Source organism: Pteropus medius, unplaced genomic scaffold, assembly GCF_902729225.1.
Source record: "Pteropus medius unplaced genomic scaffold, Ma_sr-lr_union100, whole genome shotgun sequence".
NCBI lineage: Eukaryota > Metazoa > Chordata > Mammalia > Chiroptera > Pteropodidae > Pteropus > Pteropus medius.
In genome coordinates this window covers 9,892,781-9,912,615 of record NW_024346062.1, presented here as the reverse complement: position 1 = coordinate 9,912,615, position 19,835 = coordinate 9,892,781, and the positions used below count along the sequence as shown (strand labels likewise).

At 34.9% G+C, this 19,835-nt stretch overlaps 1 protein-coding gene across 1 annotated transcript in view; it reads right to left on the bottom strand.

Annotated features, from left to right (window-relative positions):
• The window catches only part of ADGRV1 (adhesion G protein-coupled receptor V1), a 471,657-nt gene that overhangs the window by 261,995 nt on the left and 189,827 nt on the right, over window positions 1-19,835 (bottom strand). The window contains 5 exon segments of the mRNA XM_039875052.1: window positions 4,569-4,729; window positions 6,238-6,377; window positions 6,911-7,160; window positions 11,072-11,256; window positions 16,814-17,221. Coding sequence (XP_039730986.1) covers window positions 4,569-4,729; window positions 6,238-6,377; window positions 6,911-7,160; window positions 11,072-11,256; window positions 16,814-17,221 — 1,144 coding nt within the window.

The following is a 19,835-nucleotide window of genomic DNA, read 5'->3' as shown; positions in this document are numbered from 1 at the left end:
GACCAAAGAGCCTCTTATCTCTATATGCAATATTTGAATGTTTCCATGTGTATAAACATATGTAATGTTTGCATATGAACATGCATATCCAATAAACCTCTCTATTATTTAGCATTCCTTAAGAATGGAATCTACTTTCCAAATTACTTAAGTTTACCCCTCCATGAGCCAAATATTAAACTTTTCTGATGAAAATTTCTTTAAAATATTTATAAATTTTGTAGCTGTCTTTCTATCTGTCTATATCTGTCTTCTCTACAAATAAATCTAACCAAAACCAAACGATCACTGCATTATTAAATCATTGTTAACTTGTTAGCTTAGTTGTTTTCTATTTCCCCACCTACTGCTGGCTGTAACTGTCACTTTTTCTACTTTCTGTTTCTCATTCCTATTGATTCTCCTGTTCCTACAACTCTTCCCTCAGCACGATGCCTCCTGGTTATTGCTACTAAAAGTTTTCCAGGTTGAATAAAAGTCAATATGAAACTCCTGAGAGTACACAAGTTCTATTCAGTAGGGGAAGGGATTTATTCCAGAATGATGAAGTTGCCAGGAGACCTGCTTCTAGATGATCAGGGTGTGAAACCTGTGAGGTTCAACGGAGTAGTCACTTGAAATTTAAATTCTACTTTAAATTTAAATCAAATTAACTTTAAACAGAATTAAAAATTCAGTTTTTCACTCATCCCAGCCACATTTCACAGGCTCGATAACCAGATGTGGCTGGTGGCACCATACTGGACAGCACAGAACACTACAATCACCATAGAAAAAATCACTGGAGAGTTAGACAAGAAAGCATGAGAGAATATGTTATAGTTTAGAAGAATTTTTATTAAAAACGGCTAAAATGAGATGGTTTGGGACTTGAAGGTGTGAACTTAACTCATATAGCCACAGCATACATCAATATTGGAGGATGTCAGATTGACACTGTGTATTCATTTATTATTAATTTAACAAATAGCTATTGAAAAACTACTCTCTGTCAGGGCTGTGTTGGACAATGGAGACACAATACTTAAAAAGCTAGTTATTTGCTGCTCTCCCACTGCTCGTCTCTCTGTTTCTATCTGTGTCTCCTCCCAGACAGAGGCTGGTTTATGGAAGGTCATGGGACAAAATTCTGGACAGAGAAATGTACAGAAAAACATTCTGGAAGATTTTCAGGAAAGTTTTCATTGTTCTTAAAACAGGAAGCAAATAAGTACTTAGAGCTGCTGCAGCCAGCTCAAGGCGACATAGGGGCAAGGCTGAGAAAATAAAATAAAATCTTTGAGGCGAGCAAAACAGAAAAAATGAGAAGAGGCTGGGCTCCTGATGATGCCATTGAGGTGCTGAATTAATCAACCCTGGCACTAAATCTGCTTATTTAAGATATTTGAGTTGTCATATGTTACTCGCAGCCCACCTCATTCTATATTATACACCTATATGTACATAGCCAGAGAAATCTAACATTTTTTATGCCATGTCAGAATTAAAACTAAGCTCTCTGACTTATCACCTACAGTTATCCTTCAAACTACTTTTTCTTAAGGTTCTTACACATTCTTTTCTTATTCTTGTGAATAACTCCCCCTGTGATAGTCACAATGAGGCTGTTCTGATATACCCTCCCCGTAATTATAATGGCTATCTTAGGGCGGTAATTACAGTGAATATGACCTTGATATTTTTGGAAGAATTTGACACAAAATTTTAGAAAATATTTCTCATTTTAAAAAATTATTTGAAAAGAGTGAGTGGCATCTGATAAAGTTATAAAGTTTTTCTGAAGAAAACAATCAAAATCTCAGCTTGTAAAATATAAAAGGTACAACTGAAATATTCTTGCAGCTTAATAAACCTTGAACAAAATAATAAGCACGCTTCAAAGGACTTTGAATTGTATTTATTTACTTGTCCTGTAAGTCTTATTATGTAGCAATTTATAGACAATTACTTCCTGTTACTTGCTGTAAATTTGACATTGTGTTGGCATTTATCCCTTAGTAATCTATGAAGCAAATAAACCATCAGCCATTTAAAAAGGAAAGCTTTAGTTTGACTAATGGGTTAAATACTTCTCCGCCATAAGAAGACAAAATTAAAAAAAAAAAAAAAAGAAATGTGAGGTTATGTCCATCTCTAATCTCAGCTTAAAAACATTCCAAACATAAGAGACACCTACAAGAGCATCAAACGCTACCTAGTTCATGTATTGATAGTAAACTGAAATGGGTTATGGAATGTTCCAGGGCTCGTTAAGATCACAAGGCCATTTCTGAACTGTATTCAGAGCCAAAATCAGGATGATTCCAATCCAATAGCCTATCTTTGATAGTACAACATCAATAGAGTTATAAGAATCGGAGTAAACTTCTTTGACATTATCCTCCAAATAGTAACAGGTACTTCAAACTATGCTTAGGTTCCTTAATAATTATATCATCTTGCATTATCATCTAAAGTTATTCTAAGTTGTACTTCTCCCAAGTCACCTTTGAGGTGAGTTCCATAACGTTACACTAATGTACACGGTTGTGTTTCACTTTTCTTTCTATCTTTTTAGCTTCCTGGGATACCCTTAGTTCAGTTTCTTAGAATTTGGTAAGCTGGTTTACAATTTTAAAAGTCACAAGTATATGCCCCGATCTTTCAGCTTTTCAAGCAGGGGATTACTAAACTTTGTGGCCTGTAAGCCCATTTCATATACTGATTATTTTAGTTGTTCTGCTCTAGTACAGCAACCAGAACTGCGAACTAGAATTGGAATAGACATTGTGACTTTTCCTGAGGTAAATAAAGAGGCTTAATTTCTGCCTAATTGTATGTTACCACATTTCATGAAAAGAGCTAGCCAGATTGCTTACAAATTCAGAGGGCTATTCAGTGTAGCCTGACCTATATTATAGAATGTGTATGTAAGATTCATCAAATTCTCTTCTCTAGTTCCTGAGAGCCCATCAGAGATGGACATTCATCTGCACCAGAAGAAGTCCAGACTTTATGTCTCTTCTTCTAAAGAACAGGCAATGTACGTTGCAATAAGTCACAAGCAGAGAGAAAAAAACAAACAATACAGTTGACCCCTTGAACAACACATGTTTGAACTGCATGGGTCCACTTATACGCAGACTTTTTCAAGTGACAATTTGAAAAAACTTGCAGAAGAACTGCAGAGCCTAAACAGACAACACAATCTTATGGTATTAATAAATACAGTACAGTACTATAAGGGCATTTTCTCTTCCCTATGATTTTCTAGTAACATTTTCTTTTCTCCAGCTTACTTTATTGTAAGAATATCGTATATAATACTTACAAGATACAAAATATGTGTTGACTGTTTACATTATTAGTCAAGGCTTCCGGTCAGGCTATTTATAGTTAAGTTTTTAGAAAGTCAAAAGTTATACATAGATTTCTAAGTGTGTGTGGCGGGGTCAGTGCCTCTAATTCCCACATTGTTTTGGGTCAATTATAATTTCAAATATGACTCAAAATAAAAAGGAGCAAAAGTAGACATTGATATTTAAGTGTTCATTCTAGAATACAATAACAAATCTATGAAGCCTTTGCTAGAGTGAGTTGCAAAAGTATATATTTATTAACAATTCTTTTAGGAAATATTTTATAGTCCTGCTAGTCTTCTATAAAATCAAGATAATGGTCTGTCTTCAATTTTTAAAACTCTTTGTTTTGATATTCACTATTTAGAACAAGTGATATATTTTTGTGGATCACAGTAGCACTTGGATTTATGTCTCCATGGAAATATATCAAATAACATCTAGATTTATTTCAGCATTTTATTTTGTGTCTTTATTTCACCAATCTATGAAATTTCTGTAAATATATTAACATTAAAGTCATATTTGATGTCTTCTTCCAGTTTTGGAACTATGAGAACCTAGAAGAATCTATTAAGCAAGAAATGTCATCCTTATGAAAAATGTTATTAAGAATAAGAAATTATTAAGACTTCCAACCATATTATCAATACAGCAAATGAAACTAATTCCATAGTTACTCAAAGTGAAATTGTAGGTAAATAGTTTGACAGACATTAATACAATTGAAATTTCTATTCCTGCCAGAAACAAAGCCTAGATGTGGAAATAGAAGACTATTTTTTAACACAGTGGTTGGGCATATTTAGAGCTCCTAGGCTGTAGAATACAAGTAAACCAAAGAGGTAGTTTTTGTGGTTTTTCTTTTAATAAAAATATAAACTGCTTTGTATATGTTATCTCACACAATCCTGACATTCTACTTCAGAAGCTTCCCCCTAAATCATAAGACTATGAACTATGTATATCTTTTTCTATTTTCCAGCTTCTATCCCACACTGTGTTTTATATCCCTTATGAATTAGAACTGTGTCTTGTTCTTTCCTATATCCTCAGTACAAAATTGGCCCACCATAAATATCTGTTGAATAAATTAAGGAAAGCTTATTTTCTCCTAGTGTGATGAATTATAGCATATTTGCACCTTGCATGTATAAAATGACTATGGGAAAACAGACTTTCATTCTCATAAATATTTAAAATTATTGACTCAAAAATATCGCAACTGACCTGAGATACATATAAATCCAGAAGAGAAAAAAGCTTCATTGTATGCAGACAAGTTGTCGGTCTGGGCGTAGACAGCATACGCGGACATGTACGAACAGGCACATTCCACGTAGTCTGAAGTGTCCTCAACCACTTTGCAAAACTGACTGTCAGACAACCAACTAGGGCAAAAATATAATTGTCACTACTCATTTTTCATCAATACTTAAGGTGTTGAATGGCTTTAAAAAAATAACTTACTGAACTCAAGAATACTTAAGCAGACCACAATTTCAAGAAGAAACATGTTGTCCAAGAAATGACACAACAGATCCCACAAGGCACCTTTTAAGAAGCAGCCTAAGTACTTTCTAAACCTGCAAAAGCACAGCGAAGAGGCTGCTCCTCTCAACAGAGAGGTACCGGTCACCACTTAATCTGAAGTAAACACAGCCAAGGTTTTCAACCAAAGGCACTCTTCTCTATCTCTGAAATATCCCAAAAGATTGGCACAGCCATGATAATGTGTAGTATTCACCCTTCTTCATTTTTCATAATTCCTTGTATTTTGAGCCACACAAATAAATACTTATATGCTTTTCTAAAATTCCTCCCTCATTTTTTCTGGATTTTGGAGCCAGTTATAGTATATAAATGTTTTCCAAGGTTCTTTCAAGTATTCCATTCTATGAGGTCTAGCTAATTTAAGACAAAAATGTTGTCATGATTACAGCAAATATGGCATCACATGTCAAGCCTTCTGAGCATTCCTCAGTGACTATTTGTTGAGTCTCTTCCCTTTTAGTGTCTCTTGATTCCTTTACTTCTCTAAGGACATACAACTTCTTAACCTTAACTGCAGGTTCAAGCTTGAAACTTTTATTATTAATTATATATTGAGGATTACAGAGAGTATCTATGTATTAGGTTTAAGATCTGTCATCAGGCATTAGGAATTTCAACTGATAATTAATTTTTCCAAAGAAAGAAAGAGACTAACCAGAATTTTGGTAACTGGAAGAAAGTTGGTTGGTTACTCAACTAAGGGGTTAAACCTATTTAGAATTTTAGTTTATGTGACTGAAAGTCAGTAATAAACAAAATCTAGTGACTAACCTGGACCCTAGATGCTCTGGGCCAGCACTGCCTGACTCTACAGCATTGTCTAAGCTTTGAGTGATAGAACTGCTCAGTAACTTGAGGCCTTAGGCCAAGGAGATTCCGAGAAAGAATCACTCTCATCCTCCCATTTCTGTGTGTGGCTTTAATCTCAAAATATACTCCAAACCATATGTGGACGAGAATTATAAATCCCTGCTAATTCCTCTAAACATAGAGCATCAGCTCCAGAACCACAAGCCTAAAAGGAAGGGGTAAAAAGAATTTCCTTTCCTGCTCATAAATTAACCAATAACCATAGGAAGGTTATCTGAATTGAGCAGAATTCATGCTAAGTCCCATGAAAGTACTAATAACCAAGAAGTAAGTATCATGTTAAACACATATTTAAAATTGTTTGGCTACATTTGCCACCCGCACAAAGACCACTTCCCATGCTGCTTTGTCTTATTTATTGCAGGGGTTATTCTCCAATCTAAAGTACACTGATGTTCAGTAGAAAGAATCAGGCTCAATGGTACTGGAACGGGGAAGGACCAAATTCTGATTTTAAACAATTATTAGTAAGTACCTTGCAGCAGCCTGATTCCAAAGGAGACACAGAGATGTCTTAGGAACAACTCTAGGCTCAGCAGCATAAATCCTGTAGAAAACCTCATTGCTGCCAGTCAGGGGTTGTGAACTATGACCTTTCACACTCAAAGATAATACCTAAAATAAAAAAGAAAAAAGAAAACAGAAAATTTAAAGACGTTTTCAAATTAATGTCATGACTGAATCTCCCATTCTGACCTTCATTTTTCTAGTCATTTTAGTTACCATCTACAGCCACTATTAATAGGTAGCTTCCTTATGATTGCTGGGCACCTCACTGGTTTTCCATTGCAAACTTTCTACCTCCACTTCAGTTATTGAGCAGTCTTCAGCTGCCAACACTTACTTTGACTATAATTGTCAGACTTCATCACAAGTGGGGTACATAATTTAACATATTAGTGAAAGCTATATTTTTTCACTTTCCTTACTTTTACATATAATTTACACAATAAAAATGAAGGAAATATTTTCAACTGTTTTTGAGGTAAAACACTCTACAAATAGTTCATAAAGATGGGACATGTTTCATAATTAGCTCACCATGTGTAGCACTTTCCACAACTCTGTTCCAGCAAATGCATTCTGAGGATTGTGGCTGCTACAGAAAAATCAGATTCCAATCATAAATCTTTATAATAATAGATTACCTTATTTTTCAGGACAGGAAGATTGTTTTCATTTATAAACCACTGCTGGCTGCTATACTCTATAAACTGGACTAATTCACATGTACTCTTTCCAGATATTATTTCTGCATCTGGGACATCCAATAGCCTTTCTGGAACTCGAATATAATCTCCTTCCTTTCCTTCAAACTTGTGCCCATTGATTTGCTGAGGATACCAGTGAAGAGCCAGAATAGACAAATATGGGCAACTGTCAAGGATGGTTTTGCTTCTACAACAGAAAAGCAAAAGATCTGTTAAAATGGCATGCATTTTATATATTTTTGTGTTTGTTCTATAAATCCACTTATATTTGTTCAAATGCATTACACTGGGGCTCTGTTCTATGTGTATAACCATGACACTTCCAACCCAGAAGCAGTACAGAGAATGTGCTTTCAGTTCTTTTATGGTTGTCATGATTTTTTGTAGACCTTTCTGCATCCTCTTGCCTTATCCTCCTTATAACTTAAAACATGGGTTTTTGAAAGCTGTTTCACAGATATCAGATAAAATCTGTGGCTATAAAATGGACTTTTCTGTGTTAGTCACATCAGCATTGATGGACTAGGATGAAGAAAAGGCACACCACTAAAGTGAAACCCTCTGCTTTATTTAAGAATATCATTAACCTTATATATCTGGAGCCATGTTTTCATCAAGAGTTTACCTCGCCCCTTTCTAAGCCATCAGAGCATTGCTAATTTAACCATGTGACTAGTTGGAGAAACAGCCCTGAACAGTGATCTTTATCCATTCAACAATTCTGTTTAGAATATCCCCTAGGCCTAAGATTCTGTGCTCTGTGAAATTGCTTCCAAACCTTTGTGTGTGTTAAAATCAACTGGAAACTTGTTTAAAAATATAGATTTCTAGATAACACCCTAGACTCACTAAATCAGAACTCCTGCCTAGGGAGGGTGCTGGGGGATCTAGGAATTTCTATTTTTTAACCAGTCTTCCAGCAAATCTGAAACATCTTGTTGTGGACCCATCATGTTTGCAAACAATGAAGAAATACAAAGATAAAGAAGATCTGAAACTTGCCTGGAAAAGTTTAGAGAATACTAAGATAAAAATTATGCATTACATGTTAAAAAGTTATATAGGCCACAATAGATGTAGAGTGTGTATTATTATACCATGGATCTAAATTATATCTTGTCAAGAACCCTAACTAGAAAAATGGAGCTAAAAATTTTCCATGGAAGATTTGAGAAATGAAAGAAAGGGTAAGGACTAACTTTTTCCTCTAGCTATATGTACTCTCCATAAAAAAAAAAAAAAAATCTGCCCTCCCAGTTTTAACTACCACATTTGAATCAATGCCTTCAAATCACTATCTTTTTAATCCAGCCATTCCTTCAGGGCTCTAGACCCTCTGTCCAAGACTCCTACTGCAGCGCCTAAATCTGTACAGCCCACAGACACCTCCAAAATAGCCTAAAATTCATCTCTTAGATTCTCCATCCAGCTTCCCACATATTCACTGGTGACTCTCACCTAAAAGCCACCACTGCAGAACCCTGCCCCCAGCCATGTATAGTGTAGCTGAAGTCAGTGAGCCTCAGCCACATGGCTGCAGATCTTACCCCCTCCCACCCCACTAGACTCTGCTGAGACTTAGCCCAGTCAGTGCCTTTGTGGACACCATTACCTTTGCATACATGCACAGTGACTGTACTCAACCTTGACACAACTATGACAAATTCCCGGCCCCTCTTACCTGCTTTTGACTACACTCTCCCTGACACTTTAACCTCCTATGTCCATGACCTTCCACTACACTTTGATCAATCTCACAATCTGCTTTACACACAGGCAGAACTGAGGAGGGGAAAATCCAGTGGGGGGAACCCACATGATCATGTATATTGGCACCACCTCAAGTCCACAGTGATCAACCTCAGTCAGCCCTTAATGCCACTTGACATTGTTTTTACTTGGCTTCCAAGTGATTGTTCTGGACTCCATCATGCTCAATATCCCTGCTCGATTCCTAAACACTCTGCTCTCAGTAGATGCCCTTGAATACTGCTCAGGACAAAGCACAGATAATGCGTATCAGAATGGTCAACATCTTCGGAGTTTTCTGAGTAAAATACTAGTCTTGACCTGATCTCTCTCTTATTTTTTATAATCAGTATGTCACCTTTATGTTAGTTCTATAACCTAATTATTTTCAAGGTATCATACTTCCCTGACTCAATTTTAGCCCCCCTTTCATTAAGCAGTCTCCCTGTTTCTTGATTTACCTAATTCTTTAACATTGTCCTCAAATGACAGATCTACAATCCTAAGTCTGATTCTCTCCCCTCTTTCTCTCTCTCTCTCTCTCTCTCTCTCTCTCTCTCTCTCTCTCTCTCACACACACACACACACACACACACACACACACACACTGGCCTCAGTGCTAACTGACCTGAAGTAAAGAAGCGATCCATTTCAGAGGGTTCTGAAGACTTAGAGATATTTATAAATAGTACTGAGGAGCTGGACTGCTAATCATCGGTCTCCGATGGAACAGTGTTTAGGAACAGTGGAGAGGACTAGAGAAAGGGGTCCTGAAAGTGTATGCAGAACTGTTCAGATGCTTTGCTGACACTCCTCATTAAGAAAACCTCAATCCCCAGGACTCACTCATCAGGGTTAAAAAAAGAATACAGGGTAAGAGGATGCTGGCTTTCTACCTGAACCTCAAGTCACACCCTGGCGCTGACCTGGGATGAAAGTCTGAAAAATTTGTTACAAAGCAAGTATTTACATCTCTTCTGATCACATGGCACAGCAGTCAGCAGGGGCTGTAGAGTCAAACAAGCCTGGGATTGAGGCTAGGCATCACCGTAGACTAACCATGTGACCACTGGCAGGCTGTGTAAGGTCCCCAGCCTCAGCTCCTACATCTGTAAACAGGAATAATAAAAGCCCTAACCATACCTTTGAACACTTACTTTAAATGACCTTTTGTAGGGGTAAAATAATTTATGTACAACTTTTTAGTAAAGACTAGTTCAAACCATAGAAAGTTTTTAATATGATACACTATTTTTACCTAGAAAAAAAAAGATAATTTCATATTGCTCAAGCTAATACAATATCAGGACTAGAGCAGAGGTATAGTTAATATCAGTTATTATTATTATTTTATTCTTTGATTTCTCTTGTAACCTTTTTATATACAGATTGACTATCTCTTTGAACATCATGTGTCCTGTGATCTAAGAACTAAAGTTAAAGTTTTACATATCCAACCAATATTTTAATTAACCTGTCAGTTAATGGAAGTCCCATGAATAAAGAGATGATTTAAATTATTATACAAAATTTTTTAAATGTAGTCCTCAAAATATCTCTGAATTTCAATGTAACTTAATGAATACCAGTAAGAACATTCATTAGAAAATAAACTTTACAGAGATTATAAACACTTTTAATCAGAATGTCCCATTAAATAATAGTCATTGCTTTTTAAATAAAATATATTACTCAGAGAACTGGGGGCAAATCTTCATTTCCAAACATGTTCTATTATCAGCCATTTTTTATGTTAAATCAAATGGAAATAAATATTTTTAGATCTTTGTACTAAACTGATCCAATTTACCTTATGAATGCAACTTAGAACACCATGACTTCTAAATAATATTAATATAGCTACAAAATTAATTATATAGTTAATAACGAACATGAGCCACATTCTATTTTTTCCTTTCCTCTTGCATACTTTCTGCCATGAAACTCCAGCCATGAAACAGTCTGAAGTTCAACAACATTCTGAGAGCCGACTCCAAATGGATGAAACTGAACCATAACTCTGGGGGAAGCACATCGAAATGAGTCTAAAGGTTAGAATCACTTTCCTTTTATTATTCTATTCAGAATGTATCTTCTACTCATTATATAAATAAGAGTAAGCAATAAGACTTTGTTTAAATAAAGAACTTTAGAAACAAGAGGGAAATACTGTGGACAGTATAAATTTATTTTCTTAATGTACTTGCTATGTTTTCTTCAAATAATTAACTTCATTTGCCCATTAGGTATAGTGTACTGATTGCATAATCATTACTTACATTGCATTTTATTTTATAAACTGTGGAGGAATACATATAAGCTATAGCTAGTGTATTAAAAGAAACTTACTTTTCACCAGGAGAGCCACAGGTAACATCAGTCAGCAGAGAAAAGGCAAAATTCTCAGTCACTTCAGTAAAGTGACTAAATCCCCTAGTGTCCTTACGCTTTGGGTTAATAAGAGAACAAAGAATCTCATAGAAAAGATTCTGGCTTTCAATACTGAATGCTTGATTTTTCCCTTCAACAGTTATCTGGAAAAAAAATCCAATTATGAAAATCCATCTTTGAAAATAAACTGCTTAAATGATAAATATGATATAATACAGCATGTTCCTTATTATTACCATTAACAAAATAAAAAATGAATCTATAAAGAATTTAAGAGAAAGTGATATCAAAATTAATATTTCAAATACATCCATTTGTACTTTAAAATGCATAATCATTTATAAAAAAGGCATAATCACCAAAATATTTTCTATTTAATAACTAAATAATCTGTACAGATAAAGCCCAAAATTGTTGCATGGCTCACTTATTTTTAACTACAATAATTAACATCATGAGTCAAAACTAATCTTACTTTTACATCTACCCCCAAAGGCTTCTTATTCTGACCAACAACTAAGGAAATAAATACAAGAATATTTGTCCTTAATAGAAGCAAGATTATTCTTGATTATCTGTGTTTCAATGAACAGAAGACACCACAATAAGTCACTAAATTTCTAAAACATCAAATGAGAAAATCCTTTTCCAAACGTGAGTAGTCAAGAGCTCATGGCACTCTTGCCTTTACCTATAAGTATTAACCCTCCTACCTTGAAGAACTGGGTTTATTTGTTGTTTGAGGAACAAGAAGAGTAAGAGAAAAAAATAGCTTTCGTGACTTATTCTTTTTCCTTGCTAGAATGATGGGGACCATATCTTTATTGTCTGATAGGCACTGTTGTGAAGCTACTGACTTGTCATTCACTCCACTCCTATATACCTGAGAAGTCCCTATTAATTCTTCAAAATCCAAATTAGTCATCACTTTCTCTGTGAATTCTATACTGTGCCCCACCTGCCTGATCGTATACATAATCACTCTCTTTGTAACTTGCATGTACCTTTATTAAAGAATTTATGACAACGCTGAATGATTTGTCTGTTACTCCTATTAGTTGAGCACATTGAGGAAGTGGCTCATGTTCCTCATATTTTTTTTTAGGTATATCATCCATACAGTGCTAAGATGATACTGAACTGAAGATCTAAGTTTATAAGAATAGGCATCTTAAAGACAGCTGGTAAGGAAGAATAGAAATTAATCCACAGGGAAACAATGATAAAGGGTACAGAAGAAAAATTTAACAGAGGAAAAATTATAATGGAAACAATGAATCACCCCATTGGAAACTGAAACAAACTGAATATGTTAAATGGAAAAGAAGCTTAAGAAATGCTCCCAGGACTCAGAGAAAATATATCAGACAAATAGGACAAATTCATAAGATACAACAAGCACACAAAAAGAGCTGGCAGAAGAAAAAAAAATTTCTTGATAAAGTAAAGAAATAATCCTGTTTGAAAATGCAGAGCTTGCATTATACCAGAGAAAATTAGGAAAAGAAACAACACCAGATGTATCTGGTTGATTTTTAAATATTATTTGAAGAGTTTAAAAAATCCTACTGGAAACCAGACGGGGGGCAAAAATTACTAACCGAGAAACAAACATTTGTTTGACATCAGACTTTTTTGTAAATGAAATGCCTGAAGCCCCAAGAGCAACATATGGAGTTTAAGGATCAAAGGCTGTGACCCAAGAATTCTAGAGCCACCCAACCTTTTATTTACATTTAAGGGCAAAAGAAAATTTCTTTTAGTAGAACACACATACATACACAAAAAGCCCCAGAGGGCCATTTATGTAACAGGTCTATATGAGCTCTGTTCTCAGCGTGTTATGTTAACTTCTATAATTCTCACAATGATCTCATGAGGGAGGTAGGTACTAGTATTATTTTGTTTTGTTTTGTTTCCAGATAAGGAAACTGAGGCAGAAAGAGAATATCTCACTTGTCTAAGAGCACGGAGATGGTGCAAGGCCCAGGAGGCACTCGTGACAGCCACCCTGCTATGACAAAACACGTCCCTACTTGCGTGCCCTAAAATAACAACACTATTGACTCAGCTTGCAGACAAGTCAGTCGACATTATTGCAAGCATGAAATACAAAACTGGGCAGTAAACTATAGAGCTAAGTCTGCATCACTGTTAGTGTGATTATAAAATAAATGTAAGAAATAATTCTTGAAATATAAGATATATAAACATAAAAAAGTACATGGTAACAAGAAATATTCTGGCTCTAAAAGGGCATTTTACATAAACAATAAAAAGAACCTCCAAAATTATCAAAATTGGCTTAGAGAAAAGAGGAAAGCCCGAATTGACCATGGAAAAATTTTTAAAACTGTCAGAAGAGAAAACAAAAAAAGGAGACCTTTGGAGGGAGAGGAGAGTCTATCGAATTTTCACAGAACATTACTTCTGTGCTCTTTCAAGTGTTCCAGAACACAAAATTAGAGGCAACGCCTCCTGACTCATGTTTTACCAAGCTTCAAAAACCTGGAGACCAAAATACTAAAAAATTAAAAATGTGCATATCGTATCCAGCAATCTTAAAAGACTGATATTATTAAGCAACTGACAGCATTTAAAATAATTTTCTTTGCACCGTACCTAGGAAAATCAAAAGATAGAATATATTATGTCATAGCAAAAAATTTGCCCAACCAACAGCTGAATTTTATCCAAAAACTCTTTACAGTGAGTCATTTAAGGTTCTTGCTCTTTTTTAGCACAATATTTGTTTCTATTGAACCTAAATAAGTAGTCACTTCTAGTGAGTATAATACCAATAGGTAAGATTTACTGAGCTCTTCCTATAAATATACATNCCCTATTTGAATTTCAGATAAGCAACCAATAATTGTTTGATATAAGAATGCCCCAAATAGTGCATGCAAATAAAAATATCAATTTTTAAATTTGCAATATACTAAAAAAATGTATTCACTGTTTATCTAAAGTTCAAAGTTAACTGGGCAGCCTGTATTTTATTTGCTAAAATTTCAACCCTACCATGTGTGATTACCTACATTTTCAGTGCATATTTTATTACTATCTTATTCTCATCATTAAACATGTTTAAAACATAAATTTGTTTTGTATTTTATAGATATGCCAGGCCCTCTAAATGGCTATTATTTTTTCCAATTTTTGTTATTATAAGTAATGCTGAAACAAACATTCTTGTTACACATGTATTTGCATAAATATTCACCACACATATTAGTTGTCTTTTTTTCTTACTTTCCCCCCCAAGTTTAACTGAGATATAATTGATATATAACCAAATTGTCTTTTGACTTAGCTTGTGGTATATGCAAAGAGATGTTCTGTTTAAACTTTACGTGGTCAAGTTTATCAATCATTTCTTTTATGACTTCTGGGTTTTGTTTTATGCTTTTGAAGGACCTTCCATACTTCAAACTTATATATTAAAAATGATTTGTCTGTGTGTTTTGCTTTCATGATTTGTTTTACAGTTAAATCTCGGATCTGTCTGGTATTTATTTTGGAGTAGGTTTAGGATAGAGGTCCAGTTCTATTTTTTCTTTCGAATAGTTAAATCAGCTGTCTCAATACCATTTACAGAATAATAATTTTTGACCCATTTATTTGAAGTGTCAACCATTATCATATAAGAAATTTCATATACGCTTGCATTTACTTCTGCACTTTCTGTTCTATTCCAGTGATCTGAATGTCTATGCCTGCACCAGTGCCACCGTTTTAATCTGTAACTTCATAATGTATTTTCACATATGAGGGGGTGAGGTCCTCTCATTTTTCTTCTTTTTCAGAAAATTTCCACCCATTCTCACATGTATATTCTTCCAGGTGAACTATAGTATCATTTTGTTCAAGTTAAAAAAAAATCCAAAATAACTTACTGATTTTGATAGGGATTATACTGCATTTATAGGTTAATTTAAAGAAAACTTATCTCTATGGTATTGAGTCTTCCTATCACCACACTAGGTACAGATTTCTGTTTATTCAAGTATTTTGTGTTACTCAGTAAAATTTTTCAGTTTTCTTTATGTAATACATATATGTAGATAAATATATAACTACTGAATAAGTCAGTTATTCAAATCACCAGATATGACATACATATAAGTAGTATTTCAAAAAACAATATATCATAACATTAAAAAAATTTAGTAACAATAACATGATTTGAAAATAATCAGAGCAAAAGCTGCTTCAGTTGGAACACAATAACAATTTCCTTTTAAGTATCTTGATGTTTTCTAGTTGATTTTATAATATTTTATAACACTTAAAGCATATTTTACTCCTCTAAAAATTCCCAGGTTACTTAGTTCATGTTAATTTATTTTAACATATGACAAAAAAATTGTACTGTTTGCTAATGGTTACTTTAAAAAAGTTAATTACTTTTTTCTAAAGGAGCTTCTTTCCTAATTTAGTTTCATTATTCACAACAGAATTGATAAAAAAAAAAAGTCAAGATGTACTACTTGATAACTCCAGTTAAATAAGTGTTGATTCTCAACCAATAATATGCAGCTCTCTTACATAACTGAGGGGGGAAAAAAAAAGTAGTGGAATGTTCTTATATCTTCTCTAAATCATATAAAATGAAATTCTGTTTTTTAAAATGTAGTTAAATATACATCCTTTACCTCTCCTTAGCCAAAACGAACCTGTTATTGTCCTATGTCATTCTATCGCTAGAAAATTTAAGCAACTATTTCCTGGAGTAAATTCTTATCTCTAGAACTTCATGTGAAATAGCAGTCACTTCTCTCTGCCTTACAAGCTATTTGGCAAGGCCTCCTCTTCTCGCCAGTGTGTTTTATAGTTTTCTTTTCTACCCTCTGGGCATTGTATTTTAAAAGATACCATAAGAAGTAAAATAGGGATAATAATCTAAAACCCTACTTTGAACATTTGAAGTATTTAAAAGTCACTATGTAAGAAATACAGCATTTGGAAATTGATATGTACTCAAAACTTTTTACTTGTAAATTGTTGATAAGAAACACCTTGATAAGAAAGCCCCCGAAAACACTCCACGAGAGTCTTTTCCTTTAGTAATAATTCTTTTTGTTTATCTTCTTTCACTTACATTCTTACGGTCTAACATCGCCATTTAATACCATCATTTGCAGAAATGTAAATAATAAGTAGGTTTAAAATAAAACCTGGTCGACCTAAGTCCACACTAATTTGAATGCCTGAAGTCATTGGTCATTCTTGAGTTCTCCTTTTCTGTGCAAGTTTTCAGTGCCCAGAAGGAGCAAAGAACAAGTAGAAGGCAATAGCTCCTGTTCTGTGGCATTTAAACTGGAAGAACTATATAGTTCGCCTTTTTTTACAGGCTCAAAAAAGTGAGATGCAGTTTCAAAAGCTATTCATCCAGTTTCTGGAGACTCAGACAGAGCCCATAGCTTCTGACATCTAGGGCCTCTTTTCAGACACTGCGCAGTCCTTCCTGCAGTAGATGACTCATCACTCTCTGAGCTTAGGACTGAGGTTTCCAAGTAGGCATAAGTCACATGCAAGCAAAAGTACTGTGTCAGATATGATGAATTCCACTCTTATGTTCAAAAATTTAATTCTACTATAATTCCATGATAACTGACATTAAAACTACGTGTTTTTATTTTTTAAATGTATGAAACCTTACTAAACCAACTGCTGACACTTGCAAGGCCTTCTTACCTTGTCTATTAGATGCATCACGGCACTGAGCTGTTCATCTGTGCTCTCCATGACCACTTTCATGCTAAGGCTGTGAAGCACTCTACTGAGAACCTCCCCATCCAGGGGCTGCTGCAGCTGATCTGCAAGTCCCCAAATGGCCTGTGAATCCACATCAGAGACAAGAGTGATATTAGCAGTCCCATACACTTTGTCAATTCTGGCACCACCTTTTGGGTCAAAAAGCAAGATCTGGAAGCGTTTAGGGAATGCATTTAAAGACCCTGTTTCTGGAGTAAGGATGACATCCAATACGGTGTTTCTCTGGCCAGGTTCAAAGACCAAGGTGCCTTCGGTTCTCACAAAGTCCTTCCCAGAAATAGCTGGAGATATGACAGTACGACCAATTGTCTCAGTACTTCTCAACTCCTAAAAATTAAACAACACCACTTCAGTTAAACTATAATACCTCCAACCTTGTCCTAAACAAATCCTTATTCCTTAAACAAATTCCATTTCTCTTAAACTGATGCACCATAATGACATTACTACTAAAACATGGGGTTTTATATTTTTTCTAATCTCCTAAAATAAATTAGAGAGATAAATACACATCACAACAATGAGGTTAGGAAAGATAGATGCCTTAAAATAGATTAAGAAAGAGAATTAGAAAAAAAATTACTATTGTCTCACAGAATTTCTCCAATTGTGAACATACTAAAAATCATGCTTCAATTAATACATGTTGTGAAATATAAGTACAGAGAAAAAGAGAGAATATTTACATTTTCTTTCTCACCTGGAAATTCTGGGAAGATGGAGTTTAGGAGAGTAAAGAGAAGGCAGAGGGGAGAAAGAAGAAAGCGAAAGAAATTGGTCTCTTGTTGCTCACACTTAGATATGAAAATACCCCAAGGAATAATGACTTTTTTTGTAAAATGAGGCATGAGAACTTAATCAAGGAAGTACCAAAGTAATTTGCATTTAGTTATTATGGAGCCACCAAGTATTAAACTCCTAGCACATGACCAGGTGGCATACTGTGGATACAGATGTGAACAACAGAATACCTGCACTCACTGAACCTATTCTAACAGAGGATATAGATAGTACAAAGGTTATAGTATTAACAATATATGTTTACATAAATATGGATTCTATGAAGAAAAATAAGACTAGGTAAGGGAATGCAGGGTGATGGTAAAGTACTGCTTTAGATAAGGTTCCTCAGGGAAGCTCTTAATGTGATATTTGAGCAGAGACCTCAGTGATGTAAAGAAACAGGCCACATAAGGACTTGGAGGAAAATAGTCTAGGCAGAGGGAACAGCAGTTACAAAGGCCCTGAGGTTGGAATCATCTCAAAATGTTAGAGGAAGAGCCAGAAGACCAATACAATGGGAAGAAAGACAAAAGTACAAGAGGCCAGCACGAGAGGTGGGCAGGGGTCAGATCATGTACGTCCATTACACGAAGTGTGTCAGGAAGACACTGGAGGATTCCATCAGGAAAGAGACACATTTTATTCATATTTGCATGAGTATTCTGGCTCTTGTGCATAATTTGGCTGTAGCAGGGGATGACCATGGAGGCAAAGAGGAGAGATAAGAGGTTTTTGCATTAGTTTATACAAAAAACAATGGTAGCTTAAAGTAGGATTGTATGAGTAAGATTAAGAGTCAGTTAGTTCAATGTTGAGTGGAGAGGAAGAAAACCGAGAATAACTCCTAGCTGTTTCCCTGGATGAATGGTGGAAAACTGGAGGAAATATTGTTAAAGGAGAAATCAAGAGTTATTATACATATTAAGCCTGAGATGCCTTTTAGACATTCAAATGAGGACACCAAGTAGGAGCAATCGGACACATAAATCTGGACGAGGGTGGTGAAGAGGCTGCTGATAAAAATTCAGTTCTCATTTTACAGATGATATTTAAAGGAAACAATAGATTTGGATAGGCTAGTCTAGAGAGTGAGTCTAGGTGAACCCTTATACTTAGTGGTCAGGAAGACCAACATAGGCAACAGGAAGGAGCTGCCAGTGAGGTAAGGGCTAAGAGTGGGAAAGTGTGATGTTTCAGAAGAAGAGCATGCTTCCAGAAGGAGGAAGTGACCAATTGTGTTAAAAAGGGAAGAATCAACGAAGATGGAGTTTTTAAGAACACCTGCATCACAATGGTAGGAAAAAAGCCTCACTGAAGGAAACAAAAAAATAGCCTATTGGCTTCAGAATAGGTAAATTAAACTATCTATTGGAATACTATGTCACAGTGAAAGTGAAAGAACTACACACGTTGACGTGGGTATTTCTCAGAAACATACTGAGCAAAGAAGCACACCATAAAACAATACACTTGGCAGATCTCATCTGCATAATTTCCAAAACAGGTAAACTTAAACAGCATATGATAGGTGATAAAACTATTAATAAAAAGAGAATAATGCAACATGAGATTCAGGATAGATGTTATCTGCAAGAGAAGGAAAGGTTATTCTACAAGGAAAAAGCAGGATGGCATCAGAGGAGGATTCATGGTGGCTATGTCTATGATCCTGTCAAAGCTGAATTTCTTAAGCCTAGGGGGTGGTGACTTTATTACTACAAACTGTATACATTCTATCCACTGTTTTCCGGTAAGATTTGTTTCACAAATTGGACATTTAAAAAAGATGAAACAATTAAAATGTTCTTGTATTTATAAAATACATATAAAAACAAGTAGCACTATGCAATTTAAAAGCAACAACAGAAATCATTATAGAAACAGCCTTTGAATAGAATAGGCAATGTGAGAATAAAGGGGGAAGGCATGTTCTTTCTTGAGCTTCTGTGCTTTGGGCTAGAACACACCTATATAAATGAAATAATTTGAAATTGGTTTTCAAATTTGGCTTAGCCATAGGCCTATTTAATTTAATGATAACTGGAATGAGTGATATTTTCATCATCTCAAATCTTTATATCCTTAACTTTATATTACAAACATGTAGATATGAGAGAACTCATGCTAAGACTATAGTATTTGCATACTGGCGATGCTG